Source organism: Vipera berus (assembly GCF_964194415.1).
Source record: "Vipera berus genome assembly, chromosome: 1".
NCBI lineage: Eukaryota > Metazoa > Chordata > Lepidosauria > Squamata > Viperidae > Vipera > Vipera berus.
In genome coordinates, this window is record NC_138202.1 from 180,313,004 (window position 1) to 180,327,665 (window position 14,662).

Consider the following 14,662-nt stretch of genomic DNA (forward strand, 5'->3'; position numbering starts at 1 on the left):
TTTTGTAGTTTATTTCATTTTTAAGACCTGAGAGCTGACTTGTGGTCCAATTTTTGATGTTTTTTATATGAATAATACAAACTTAAAATTAGGATGTTTACTCTTTTCAACTTTCCCAGCAATCAAAATAAGGAGGCAAAAGATTAAAAAAAAAACAATGGCATATAGTGATTAAAAAGTTAGATTGGAAGTGAGGAAATCTAGGTTCAGGGCCCTGTTTGGTCATATTGTTTCTGCAGCTATTTTGGGCCAGTATACTGTAACTCATAGGCTTGTGAAGATAAATTTTGGAGTCTCCATATGTGATGCCTTGAGTTCCTAAAAAATGGGATATAAATGTTTCTGTATATAAATAACAAAGGTTGTTCAGTTATACATATCCATGTACATGCACAAATTGACAGACTGCCAAATTTTAATCAGTTGTCCAAACTTCTGCAAGTTTAAAAGAAAATAAACAGGTCCGCGTAATAGAATTCTGTCTGTCTGTCTCAGGTGCTAACAAGAATAATAATTTATGAACAGAGATATTATACCTTTATATATAATAGATTCACTTCCCTATGGATTCAGCTTTAATCTGCTTATCTTACCCATTTTTATCTACACCACAGATCTATGAATATTGCTAATATTCCTATATTACTGGAACCAGATATAAGACTAAAAAGATGTAATACATTATTTTAAAGTCCTGTTTAAAAGTGGTTTATTCTGTAATGATGTAAACTGGTCAAATAGGTGCTTAGGTTTGCCTGGTTGCTGCCTAGTATTTCAAGAAAAAGCCTAGGGAATATTACTTGGGTATATTTAGCACTGATTTTTGCTCAAGCCATTGTTTTGCTTCTGGGCAACATACAATATGTCATCTACCATCAATAGATGATTAATAGAAGGCTAGCATCATGATTTTTACTAAGGTTATCAAAAATTAGCTGACACTTAAGAAATAAAGATGATGTCAGATAAATTTTGTTTAAATTGTAGTGATATATGAAGGTAATAAATCACAGTACTGGTTTCTCAAATTCACATGTAAATTTTACATGTGATTGGACCCTGCTGTAAAATCTCTCCAAATTTTATAATCAAGTGTTGCTTAATTTTTTTTTCTTTTTAGGTTTACAAATCAGAGTTTTATTGTCACCTGAGAGCTACAATGTTAATCTTCCAAAGAGCTGGCATGTCAACCGAGCACCCCCATATCCTCTGCCTCTTACAGTATATAGCAGCATTTATATATATTTGTACTTGTTTATAAATGTGCAAGTTTTAATGTCCCCTCATTTGAATTGAATGGATGCTTGAGTTGTACAATATTGAAAACTCTTGAGATTCAATTGAACTCATGAGGTTCAATTTATTGGATGCAGAGTCAAACAATGGAGTTTGACCCCGATAGTATATTTTGCTATCAGATTAATTAATAGATGTGTTTTCTTTCTACTGTTCAATCATTAGCAGTTGAAGAGACAGCTAACCTGCCTCCTTCTCCACCCCCATCACCCGCGTCAGAGCAGACTGGAACCCTGGAAGAAGGTAAGAGTTTTCTTGGGTTGCATTCACAATGTAGCTGAATTTTTAAGAGGAGAAATCCAGGGACCCTGGTGTGAGAGAAAGAGGTAGGAGGAAGTTTCTTTAACTCTTAATTTATAGCTTGGGTGCGTGGGGCTTTGGAAAATAACCCAAAGCATATATCAATGAAAGTTTAATGTAAATTTGTTTGTTCTATATATAGTTGTATACATGCATCTATATGTTTAAGAAATATAAAGGAATATGAATTATGTGAATTTTCTTTTTATCCTGTAAAACACCATGCTAGCTTTACAAATTTCAAATAGAAAAATAGTTCATTAGATGTATTCATACTGATCCTGTGGCGAATAAAGTTCTTTAAAATGGTCTGTTCTATGCTATTACTAACCAAAACATTCTTTCAACATCTGAGCCAGGCAAGCTTCATTAAGACAGTGGCTATCTAGCTGAAGAGGATGCTAAGGTTATATTTTAGCCAAAAGAATGCTTATGTTTCTAGAATTTTTGACACATGAATTTGAGACTTAGTAGGTAAAGCTTTTTTCTAGCCCTTTATTATCATATTGCTAAAAAATATTTTACACTGAAATTATTCCTTTCCAACTTGTTTCAGATCTGTTTTTTTAAATAGAAAACTTGTCTGGTGTATTAAAACTGAAAAAGTCATTAGATTTTTGAAATATTCTACTTGTTCTGAGTTTATATATAAAGAAGAAACATACAGGATTCAGTTTGCTTTACTGTATTTGTACTTATTCTGTGAAGATACGTTTATAAGGGCACAGGGGTGTGATAGAGAAAGAAGTTGACAAACTGAATTATCTTCTATTTTTATATTTCATTTATTTATTTATTTATTTACTTAAATTTATATGCCGCCCTTTTCCCTGAGGACTCAGGGCGGCTCACAAAGTAAAAATTAAAAAAGAAAAATAAGACATAGAGCAAAATTTAAAAGAGAATTAAACCAATAAATACAATGATTACATAATAATTTAAAACCTAATCAAACCTAATTAAAATACGTAAACAGTCCAGACCCACTTGTTGAAACAACCAGGTTTTCAGGTCACGGCGGAAGGACCGAAGGTCAGGGGCCGTCCGCAGCTCCGAGGGTAGTTCGTTCCAGAGGGTCAGCGTGCCCACAGAGAAGGCTCTCCCCCTGGGGGTCGCCAGCCAGCATTGCCTGGCCGACGGCACCCTGAGGAGGCTGACTCTGTGGGAGCGAACCGGGTGATGGGAAGTTGACAATGGCAGCAGGTGGGATCAATGTTTCTTCAAATAATATTGCAACTCTTTTTTTTCCTTTTGTACATCCATAAGCTAATTTATTTCTGTGTCTAAATCCATGTGGAGGGCATAAGGAATGGCCATGAAGCGCAAGAAGAAGAGCGCTAGGAAGGCAACAATTGGATAAGAGGGTCTTGAGTCCAGGTCAGGAAATTAGTTTGAATAAATGTCTCAGATAGGCCCTTTGCTAATTCTCAGTAAGATAAAATAAGGGAGGAGAAGCACAGTCATACCTGCAGTATTCAGTTACTATAACTGTTACAATAAAAGTTATCCTGATTTATATGACTTTGGTTTCTAGGCTGGTCTATCTTATAGAGCTAGCAGTCCATTGGAGCTAACCTTGCTTTTATAGGTTTAAAATGTGAGATTATGATGAAACTGTTATTTCCATTTCAGCCTCAAGTTCTCACTGTGGGTTGCAAACAACATAGGTGGGGACTACAGGATTTTAAGAACTGGTTGTGTTTGTGCAAGCACAAGGGGGAGCACTGTCACAACTTGGTCCATGGATTTCGTTGTCTGTCAAAATCATTCTTAGTTACAGAAGCACTGATTTCTGAGTGGTTTACTGACAACTAGTGACTTCTGGTAGGTGTGTGGGACTAAATCTGAAGTCTTTTGAATATATGTGAAAGTGCACATATTAGTAAGGGTCAGTATTTTTATCCATTAATTAATATTTGTAGGCTTTCAAAATGGAAAAGGCTTGTTAAATGGTAAGAAGAAAACTAAAGATGATTACTTTGCCTATAATGCTGATGAAATTAGCTTCAGAGAATACAGTGAAGTTTTTTTAATAAATATAGGTAAGTAATAAGTGTTTAGTTGTTAGTAAGTTTGTAATAACTTTTAGTAAGTAGTATACTTATTTATCTAATCCTAAACCCAATGAAATCATTAGTTTTATTCATGAATGAGGTACATAACTACAATTAACATTTTTACAGTATCATAAAGTTTGAGCATTTTTGCTTTACGCTATTAAAGAGGTTGTAGTCTTAAATTCTGCAATTTAAATAAGCAGGAAAGCTGAGAGAACATATGTAATATTACATACATGAAAAGAAACTGCCGTAAAATGTTTGAAAATATTTTTTAAAATATGGAACATCCAGGCCAAACTTACAAACATTTGCTACATTTTCTATTTCCATAAGTGCTATATTTCTCAGGGGATTGCAAGATAAATCTAAGATAAAACTACTGTATAAACATTTTTCAGCCATTTGAATGATTTAAAAAATATTTCATAACCAATTTTCAAGCACTTTGGGATTGAGTTGTTTTATCTTTTAAAAAATGGACACTTGAAATTAAAGTAATTCAAAGGAAATCATAAACTATAGTCATGAACACAAAGGTTTTTGTTACGATCAGTTTTCCTTAAGATCAAATTTCCTTAAGATTGCTCTGAACTATAACAATAGAAAAGAAAAAATGGATGCTTGGCAACTGCATGTGTTAAAGCAGCTTCACATGAAGTGCCAGTTGCCTGAAGACATATTCTGTTTTATTGTTTGCACAAGAATCTTTTTACTCCATAAAAGCAATACTCATTAAAAAAAATGCAAGTTGAAATAAGCATTACATTTGTTTTAGACTGTATAGGCAAATCTGCATTTCAGAAGGTGAGCTTGGCAATAGAATACGATAGGATATAATTAATATAATTATATTAAAAACCTATACTATTATTTGTAGAATTTTTATTCATGTTTTTAACATGATTTTATTGATATTTATTTTATGATTTCATCAGTTATACATTTTAAATCACATTAATTTGAATAAATATATGTGTCCCATTGAAATTAATATGACTAACTTTGTTTCATTCATATTTCTTTTAACAGAAACTTGTAATTGGATACTTTCATACCTATAGGGATCAGTCTATATGTTTGTATTAAAAAAATCTTCTAAGCAATAATTAGTTCCGTGTATAAGGTGGGATGCAAAATTTGAGTTTTTTCATGTCAAACAATGTTTGATGAGGTAAAGAATTGTTGCATTAGGTAATACTTCAATAATATGCAAATATATCTTTAAATATATTGATTCATATTGACACTGATATTGCTAAAATAGAACTATTAATTGATAGACATATTTCTATTATTATTTTATGTTTAAAATAAGGGTGGATTCTGTTGAATGTAGTTTTAATTATCACTAAATTATCTTTCCTGAAGCTCCCAGAAATTCTCCAAAAGAGAGTCAAGTGTGCATTGAATATATTAAATATAACCAGGTTGGAAAAACACATGTTACTCAATTAGCTAGCATGGAAATTAATGACCTTTTCTCTACTATTATCCCCATGTGCACTTAAATTATTATATAATTTCCATTGGCTCACTTTCTTATGCTAAAATACTAAATTACTCCCTTGGCTCATAGGAAGAGACTTTCTCTTGAAATTTTATACAGCATGCCAAGTTATTGGTCTGTATTCAGACAAAACTTTAATGGTGACCATAAAATTGGCTTTGAAAAGTGCTGTAGCTTTTCCACTAATTTAAGTTTGGATAACCCTGGAGCTGATTACCGGTAATCTCCGGGAGTTTTAAGGCTCGCAGATGCCAAATGCATTTAACTGTAGTTTACTCAGTTTTAAAAAATGAAATATTCCTGGGTCACTGTGACTCAGTAGATCAAGTTGTTCCTAAGGTTCCAACTGGTAACTTGAATTAGTTATTTCTGTTTTTAAAAATATCTGTATATTGTAATAGTGAAAATTATGTTTGTAGAAATTAAGTACAAGGTAAGAATATTTGTGAGGAACCATGAAGCTATAATTCAAATGTATTTATTCAGATTGTGTTTTAAGATCATACCCATTCTCTACCTCAAATTGCAAGAAAGCAGTCTATACATTTGTCATTTATTTTAATTTTGAATGTATATTGAGCCATTTTCTGAAAATTCAAAATAAAAATGAAAAATCCAGCAGGAACACTTTTATTAGTTCTACTAATACAGGCAGAAGGAAGTCCTGTTGAATATAGCAGCAATTGCTCTTTGGTAGCTGTGCCCAAATTTCAGCCAAGTAGATTAAATTGTAGAGTTTGAATTGTGTAAGTGGCTGTTAATGTCCATATAACCTAGGCCTCACAGTAGTAGTGCTGAAAAATAAATTTATTTCCAACAAGCAGAAGAAGAAAGCAAGCAATCTTTAACACTTTTGGAAACTTTGGAAAGTGCCAGAGACACTGACACAAAAAAGGTACATGCACACAAGTGAGTACATAAAATGGGTATAGTCATTCACCTTTCATACTGTACGTTCAAAAATAGATCCTCCCCGTATCTGTTATCCCTATTCAAACAGGATATTTAAAAATGATTCTGCTAAAAAAAGCATCTCCCATCTTTAGAACTCACTTTAAAATTGTTCCCCTCAAATACAATTCTTCCTTCTTTAACATGTATTTAAAAATCAACCTGGCAAATCTATCTCTCTTCAAAGAGATCAACTGAAGGGCTGGAAACTCCAGGGGCTTGTAATATGGTAGCTGTGTGGGGTTGAGACCCTCACCTGTCCTTGTTGGAGCAGTGGTTGAAATGCAGTATTGCAGGCTAATTCTGCTGATTGCCAGGAGTTGGATTCTCACCAGCTCAAAGTTGACTCAGCTTTCCATCCTTCCGAGGTCGATAACATGAGGAGCCAGATTGTTGGGGGCAATAGGCTGACTCTGTACACCGCTTTGAGAGGGCTATAAAGCACAGTGAAGTGGTATAGAAGTCTAAGAGCTATTGCTATTGCCTGTCAAAAACAGTATAAAAGGTCACTGAGATCTTGTTGGAATTTTGACCATACATTTTTTTTCCATTCCAGTTTAAGTCATTACATACAATAGATTACCGATCATCACCAGAACTGCTGTTGTTTGATATGGGATGGATTTCCCCTACTTACTGTCAATTTCTGGTAAAAATGTTCCTCTCCATGTAAGTCAAGAAAGAAATCATTTGAATAGCTTTTTGTTGTTGTTGTTAGTAGCGAAGTCGTGTCTGACCCATCGCGACCCCATGGACAATGTTCCTCCAGGCCTTCCTGTCCTCTACCATCTTCTGGAGTCCATTTAAGCTCATGCCTACTGTTTCAGTGACTCCATCCAGCCACCTCATTCTCTGTCGTCCCATTCTTCTCTTGCCCTCAACCTTTCCCAGCATTAGGCTCTTCTCCAGGGAGTCCTTCCTTCTTATTAGGTGGCCAAAGTATTTGAGTTTCAACTTCAGGATCTGGCCTTCTAAAGAGCAGTCAGGGTTGATCTCCTCTAGGTCTGACCGGTTTTTGTTTTTTTTAATTCCATTTATATCCCGCCCTTCTCCGAAGACTCAGGGCGGCTTACAAGCTTAGCAGTAGCCTTCATTCTATGCATATGCTTGCTTATTAGGGCTTTCACACAAACCCCAAGTGGCATTATTACAAAGTCAGCTTATTGCCCCAAGAATCTGGGTCCTCATTTTACCTACCTCGGAAGGATGGAAGGCTGAGTCAACCTTGAGCCTGGTGGGATGCGAACCTGCACTAATTGCAGGCAGCTGGTGTTACTTAAGGAGGCATTAGCCCACTGCTCCACCAAGGCTCTTTGATCGCCTTGCAGTCCAAGGGACTCGCAGGAGTCTTCTCCAGCACCAGAATTCAAAGGCCTCAATTCTTTGGTGCTCAGCCTTTCTTACGGTCCAACTTTCACAGCCATACATTGCAACTGGGAAGACCATAGCCTTGACTATATGGACTTTTGTTGGCAGGGTGATGTCTCTGCTTTTTAGTGTGCTGTCTAGATTTGCCATGGCTTTCCTCCCCAGGAGCAAGTGTCTTTTAATTTCTTGGCTGCAGTCCCCATCTGCGGTGATCTTGGAGCCCAGGAAAATAAGATCTGTCACTACCTCCATTTCTTCCCCATCTATTTGCCAGGAATTGAGAGGGCTGGATGCCATGATCTTGGTTTTCTTCATGTTAAGTTCCAACCCAAGTTTTGCACTCTCCTTCTTCACCAAGAGGCTCTTTAATTCCTCTTCACTTTCTGCCATTAGAGTGGTATCAGCTGCATATCTTAGATTGTTGATATTTCTCCCGGCAATCTTAATTCCAACTTTTGATTCATCTAGCCCTGCCTTTCTCATGATGTGCTCTGCATATAAGTTAAATAGGCAGGGCGACAGTATACAGCCTTGCCGGACTCCTTTCCCAATTTCGAACCAATCAGTGGTTCCGTGTCCAGTTCTCACTATTGCTTCTTGACCCGCATATAGGTTTCTCAAGACACAAATAAGATGGTCTGGTACTCCCATCTCTTTAAGAACTTGCCACAGTTTGTTGTGATCCACACAATCAAAGGCTTTAGCATAGTCAATGAAGAATAAGTAGATGTTTTTCTGCAACTCCCTAGCTTTCTCCATGATCCAATGTATGTTGGCAATTTGATCTTTAGTTCCTCTGCCTCTTCAAAATCCTGCCTGTACTTCTGGTAGTTCTCGATCCACATGCTGCTGGAGTCTAGCTTGTAGGATTTTAAGCATAACATTACTAGCATGTGAAATGAGTGCAACGGTGCGATAGTTTGAACATTCTTTGGCACTGCCTTTCTTTGGAATTGGAATGTAAACTGATCTTTCCAATCCTGTGGCCACTGTTGAGTTTTCCAAATTTGCTGGCAAATTGAGTGTAGCACTTTTACTGCATCATCTTTTAAGATTTTGAATAGCTTATCTGGAATACTGTCACCTCTACTAGCTTTGTTGCTCAGCTTTTCTAAGGCCCACTTCACTTCACATTCTAGGATGTCTGGCTCGAGGTGAGTGACCACCTCATCGTGGTTATCAGGGACGTTAAGCTCGTTCTTGTATAGTTCTTCTGTGTAATTTTGCCACCTCTTCTTAATCTCTTCTGCCTCTGTTAGGTCCCTGCCATTTTGGTCCCTTATCATGCCCATGAAACGTTCCCTTCATCTCTCCAATTTTCTTGAAGAGATGTCTGGTCCTCCCTATCCTATTGTTTTCTTCTATTTCTTTGCATTGTTCATTTAAGAAGGCATTCTTATCTCTTCTAGCTATTCTCTGGAATTCTGCATTCAGTTGGGTGTATCTTTCTTTTTCTCCCTTGCCTTTCACTTCCCTCCTTTCCTCAGCTATTTGTAAAGCTTCCTCAGACAGCCATTTTGCTTTCTTGCATTTTTCTTTGGGATGGTTTTAGTTGCTACTTCTTGTACAATGTTGCGAACCTCTTTCCATAGTTCTTCAGGCACTCTGTCTATCAGATCTAATTCCTTAAATCTATTTGTCACCTCTGCTGTATATTCATCAGGGATATGACTTATTTCATACCAGTGGCCTAGTGCTTTTCCCTACTTTCTTCAGTTTAAGCCTAAATTTTGCAACGAGAAGCTCCTGGTCTGAACCACAGTCAGCTCCTGGTCTTGTTTTTACTGACTGTATAGAGCTTCTCCATCTTTGGCTGCAGAACACATAGTCAATCTGATTTCTGGTGATGTCCATGTGTAGAGCCGTCTCTTGGGTTGTTGGAAAAGAGTGTTTGCTATGACCATTGTATTCTCTTGACAAAATTCTGTCAGCCTGTGCCCTGCTTCATTTTGTACTCCAAGGCCAAACTTGCCTGTTATTCTGGTTATCTTTTGGCTTCCTACTTTAGCATTCCAATCCTTCATGATGATAAGGACATCATTTTTTGGTGTTAGTTCTATAAGTTGCTGTAGGGCTTCATAGAATCAATTTCATCCTCTTCAGCACCGGTGGTTAGGGCATAGACTTGGACTACTGTGTAATTGAATGGTTTGCCTTGGATTCAAACTGAGATCATTCTGTCATTTTGGGGATTGTAGCCCAGCATTGCTTTTCCTACTCTTTTATTGACTATGAAGGCTACTCCATTTCTTCTGAGGGATTCTTGCCTGCAGTAGTATACCTGATGGTCATCTCAATTAAATTCACCCATTCCTGTCCATTTTAGTTCACTGATTCCTAAGATGTCAGTGTTCAGTCTTGTTATCTCTTGTTTGACCACGTCCAGCTTGCCTTGATTCATGGATCTTACATTCCAGGTTCCTATGGAGAAAAAATCTTTACAGCATCGGACTTTCCTTTCACCACCAGATACATCCACAGCTGAGTGTCCTTTCAGCTTTGGCCCAATCGCTTCATTCTTTCTGATGCTACTAGTACTAGCCCTCTGCTCTTCCCCAGTAGCATATTAAACACCTTCCGACCTGAGGGGCTCATCTTCCAGCGTCATATCTTTTTGCCTTTTGGTACATGGGGTTTTCATGGCAAAGATACTGGAGTGGGTTGCCATTTCCTTCTCCAGTGGATTACATTTTGTCAGAACTCTCTGCTATAACCTGTCTGTCTTGGGTGACCCTGCATGGCATAGCTCATAGCTTCATTGAATTACGCAAGCCCCTTTGCCACGACAAGGCAGTAATCCATGAAGGGGTTTAGCAGCTTACATTTGGGTAAAAAGATTTCTGTTGCTGAAACTCTGAAGTGGATGTCTGTCCTATCTGGGTTGCAAAAATCCCAGCAGTCTCTGGATGGCAGCAAAGGAATATTGAAGACTCTCAATCTGTGTTGCTGTCTAGTGGCCTGCTTTTTGATAACCTTACTTGATCAATACAGGTAAATGATCCTCAAATCTCCATATTATTGTTATTGTTTAGTTATGTGACCACATCAGTGGGTAACAAAACATGTTTGGTTTTTTAAATCCCATTTACCGGTATATCCCGCCCTTCTCCAAAGACTCAGGGCGGCTTACAATCTAAAGCACAAATCAATGTGCTTAGCAATAGCCTTCATTCTATGTATATGCCTGCTTATTAGGGCTTTTGGCCCCCTCCAAGCAGCATTATTATAAAGTCAGCTTATTGCCCCCAACAATCTGGGTCCTCATTTTACCTACCTAGGAAGGATGGAAGGCTGAGTCAACCTTGAGCCTGGTGGGACTTGAACCTGCACTAATTGCAGGCAACTGGTGAAAAATCTGCATCAACTCAATTAATAGAACTCAATCTGTTCTAAATGTTCTGTCTTTTGGATAGTCTTTGATATGAAAGGAGTCCTGCTGGTAATATACATGTTCATTCTTCAGAAGAAATATGATAGCGATTCTGATTGTTTCAATATTTGTTAAATTTTAAAATAGGTCCTTATGTCAGGCCTTGCTTCAGAGTCTAGGTATAACAGTCAAATAAGATATTGTATGTACACTATCTTCAATAGCTGGAGTGCCGTCTATACACAACCTTTCTGTGAAACCTCCCATATCTTACCATGGAATCAAGCTGTTAGAAACGTGCTCTCGAGAAAAAAAAATCTTCTACAATGTTGTGGCATATGAATTATTCAATACTTTTATTATGTTGTGCCAGCCATTTCATAGACTTAACAAAATTAAGGAATGCAATGTTATCTTACATAGTGACCTTTAGAAGCTTTTGTATGAAGTTTTTCTTGGCCTGTTTGAACTAGTGATTAGAGAAAACAGTACTTAGAAATAGTATTTGTAAACTGAGCAGCCCAAATACAAGGAGACTTGTTAAAATCTACTCTTCAAAGCACCACTTGGTAAATGAGTCTGAAGTCACTGATAAGAACTTTTGCCTGTAGTAAAATACTTTGATCATAAGTGATTTTGTATGAAAGATATTCCCAGAAGCAGCTATTGGAATGGATTTATATAGCCTGAAGATGCATTTCAGAGGAGAGGATTGATTTCATTTCAACAAGGGAACATTGATGAGTCCTCATAGTTCTGTACTATATGTTATCATCAGAACTATTTTAGCATTTATAGACCTTGTTAATTGGAATTGTGGATAACTCTGATTAATGAGTTACACTATTGAACTAGGGCTGGTTGTAGCCTTTAGTGAACTCCTCTTAAAATGCAGAAGCCAGGTACCTGTTTTGAAAAGACAGCACTTGGATGCAGATAAAATTTAATAATATATGGTCTGTCTCTTTTCATATATAATTATATTAACCTTAGTCTTAATAATATTCAGAACATTGATTTCACAAGAGCAGATAGATGTATGAAGTAATCTTATTTTCCCTATCTTGGTGTGGAGCTGATAGCTGCATAAAACAAGATGTTTGCATGTTTGACTTTAACTTTTGTCATGTGCACTAGAGGATATCAGTGTAGCAGCATAGGAGCCAATATGCACCGCTAACTGACTGTTTCAGACTTGCAGATTTTTCCAGGTATTGTTCATACCAGTACAAATCCTTAGATAGGAATTTGAATATAAGTAAAATAAAGTGATTTTCTCGATATACATGATAGAAAATGGATTCCTGCAATTGCATGAATATCATTGTACAATTGAAAACAGTTCTGTAGTAGTGGTAGAAACTGAGGAAACATAATGTTTTAATTTATTGTAGTAGTTCACAGCAATATCATGTCCCTACTTGGCATGCCTTCCTGTTTAAATCTCTGGACTGGAGAAAAAAAAAATTAAAAGGCATGTATCAGTAGTGAGTCATGCTCAGCTGCTGGTTTCCCAGTAACTGCTCAAGCAACCCAGATATTAATACAGGTTTACTTTCATGGCCTGGGTTAGTCTACAGTATGCCATCTTTCCACCAACTCTTGAGTTGCTCCCAATCAAACATTAAAAGACATAAAATCACACTTAAACATACTTCAAGTTTTAATTCATTGAATACATTTCATGTACCTTTTTATCCTTGTTTGTTTACTAAATGAATAAATTATAGTTACCTAAAGTTGCATTGATATTAAGTAACAAAATAAGCAAAGCAAGGTGTGGAAAATTGGGAATAGTACTCAGAACCACATATGGTAGCCATCTAGAGGCTTTATAAAGATCCCATGTATTTAGCTCACCAGAGTTGTATAGGCTTTTCCCACAGCAAACCACAGTATATAGCTAATGGGAACATTTATCTTAATGGGATGCAAATAGTAATGCCTGGCTTTTCACAGGTTTGCGCAGAGTAGAGTTGAAAACCACATTTCCTGTCACTGTGGCTTTGTACGTATCAGCTGCAGGTATATGCAACTGAAATTATTTGGAGTCAAGAATTAATAGCTATAAGATACTCTTTTTCCCAGGCCAGAGATCTTATTGGACTTTTAGTGACATCCTGGGCTCTCCTAAGTCTGTGGAACCAGGGCAAAAAATCATCAGGAAATAAAGGTTCCAGTCAGTGGTGGGATTCAAATATGTGAATAACCAGTTCTCTGTGTAGATGCTGCTTCCGGAAGCCCATTCTGGGCCCGGGCAACCAAAAATTAGCTATTGGTTCTGCTGAAGTGGTGTGAAACGGCTGAATCCCACCACTGGCTCTAGTGTTAGACTGTATCTGAAAAGACCCAGGTTCAAGCCCTGATCAGTTTCAAAACTTGCTGGATGACTTTGTTTCAGGCATTTTCTCTCAGTTCAACTTAGCTCAGAAGATGGTTATAAGAATAACATTAGGTGAGGCTGTCATTAGTATTGCTTTGAGAAAAGTCTAGAGATTTATATACTCTGTTAACACTAGGCAACATATACGCAAAAAATAAATGCATGCAATAATACTGTAATAAGGAAATGAAAACATGGGCAAAATGAAGGGAAAATTATGTATGATTTAATGATATTTAAATTTAAATATAATAAAAATACATCAGTTTAGTATTGATAATAAGATGACTACCAGTATATTTAATACTAATAGTCTTCCAATTTGGTCTCATTAAAAGTTACACTGCAGCAATCATTTTGGGAAGGGTTCTGAGGGATACATCTAAGATCCAAAAACCATGTAGACTTGGAACCAGCTTCTTTTTTCTTCCTCTACAATTTGAATGTAATTCATTTTGTGGCTACCCTGCCAAAGGTAGGTGGATAATCTTGCAGCAAACACAAAGGAAAGAGAGGAAATGAGTCAGATCTCTTTTGGGTCTAATTCAGCAGTGCCTGCAGCTGTATCTTCATTTTTCTATATTCATAGCTTGCTTCACCTATCTATAAGAATGAGTGGATATGTTTGTACTGCTGGAGGAAGCAAGGTACCTAATACAATTTTAATAGAACTAAGTTGAATATAGAGATTATTGTATTAAGATTTCAATTGGCAAGTTTTCCTGAATAGTGGCTGATTCATTTAGTCAACCAGAATTAGGCATAGAGGTCTACAGGCAATTTAGCTCTTTGTCTTTAATGCACTCCATGAGGCAACCTTAGAAATAAATAAGTTGAATAAAAAGAGAGCTTTTATTTTAAGCATATATGTCTTTGAATAAAGATTTGAAATCAAAAGGTGAGATGCAAGTTAAGAGCTACATTTTCAAAAGTAATACTGTAACTAGAAGACATTTTAATTGCTTTCTCTCCACCAGAAAATACCTTTATTAAATTGTTTAATTCAATAGTCTCCAACAGAAGTTAAATTAAATATTCCTTTGTGTAAAATTATTTGCTGTTCAGCTACTATCCTAATAATGATGGTGCCAGAACAAACTTAATTCATGCCAAAGCACCATTTGACTACTGTGAAATGTTTTCATGGAACAGGCATGCTGAAAGTTTCCATTCACTTTTTGATCATTTCAACAAAAGATAATGATAGAACAGGTGTAAAACACTTGAATTCTCTTCTCTCCCCATATAGCCGATATTAGAAGGCTATATGTTTCCACCATTGACCAAACACACAGTAATACAGAGACTTAAAAATAAGCATTCAATTATTTTTATAATAGTTTTCTTCAGGTATACTCCAGGTAAAGATCTTGAAACATTAGAAATTTCATTAGCAGATGATGTTTAAAACTTCAATAGAAATCAGA

General features: G+C 36.4%; 1 protein-coding gene across 7 annotated transcripts in view; it reads left to right on the plus strand.

Moving 5' to 3' along the window:
- The window catches only part of MAP2 (microtubule associated protein 2), a 90,199-nt gene that overhangs the window by 29,372 nt on the left and 46,165 nt on the right, over positions 1-14,662 (plus strand). For 5 of the 7 annotated variants that reach the window (XM_081332366.1, XM_081332368.1, XM_081332370.1 and 2 more), the window contains exon 3: positions 1,462-1,539. In XM_081332366.1, coding sequence (XP_081188492.1) covers positions 1,462-1,539 — 78 coding nt within the window. The remainder of the gene's footprint in view (positions 1-1,461; positions 1,540-14,662) is intronic. The other 2 variants (XM_081332369.1, XM_081332373.1) reach the window with 1 other exon arrangement.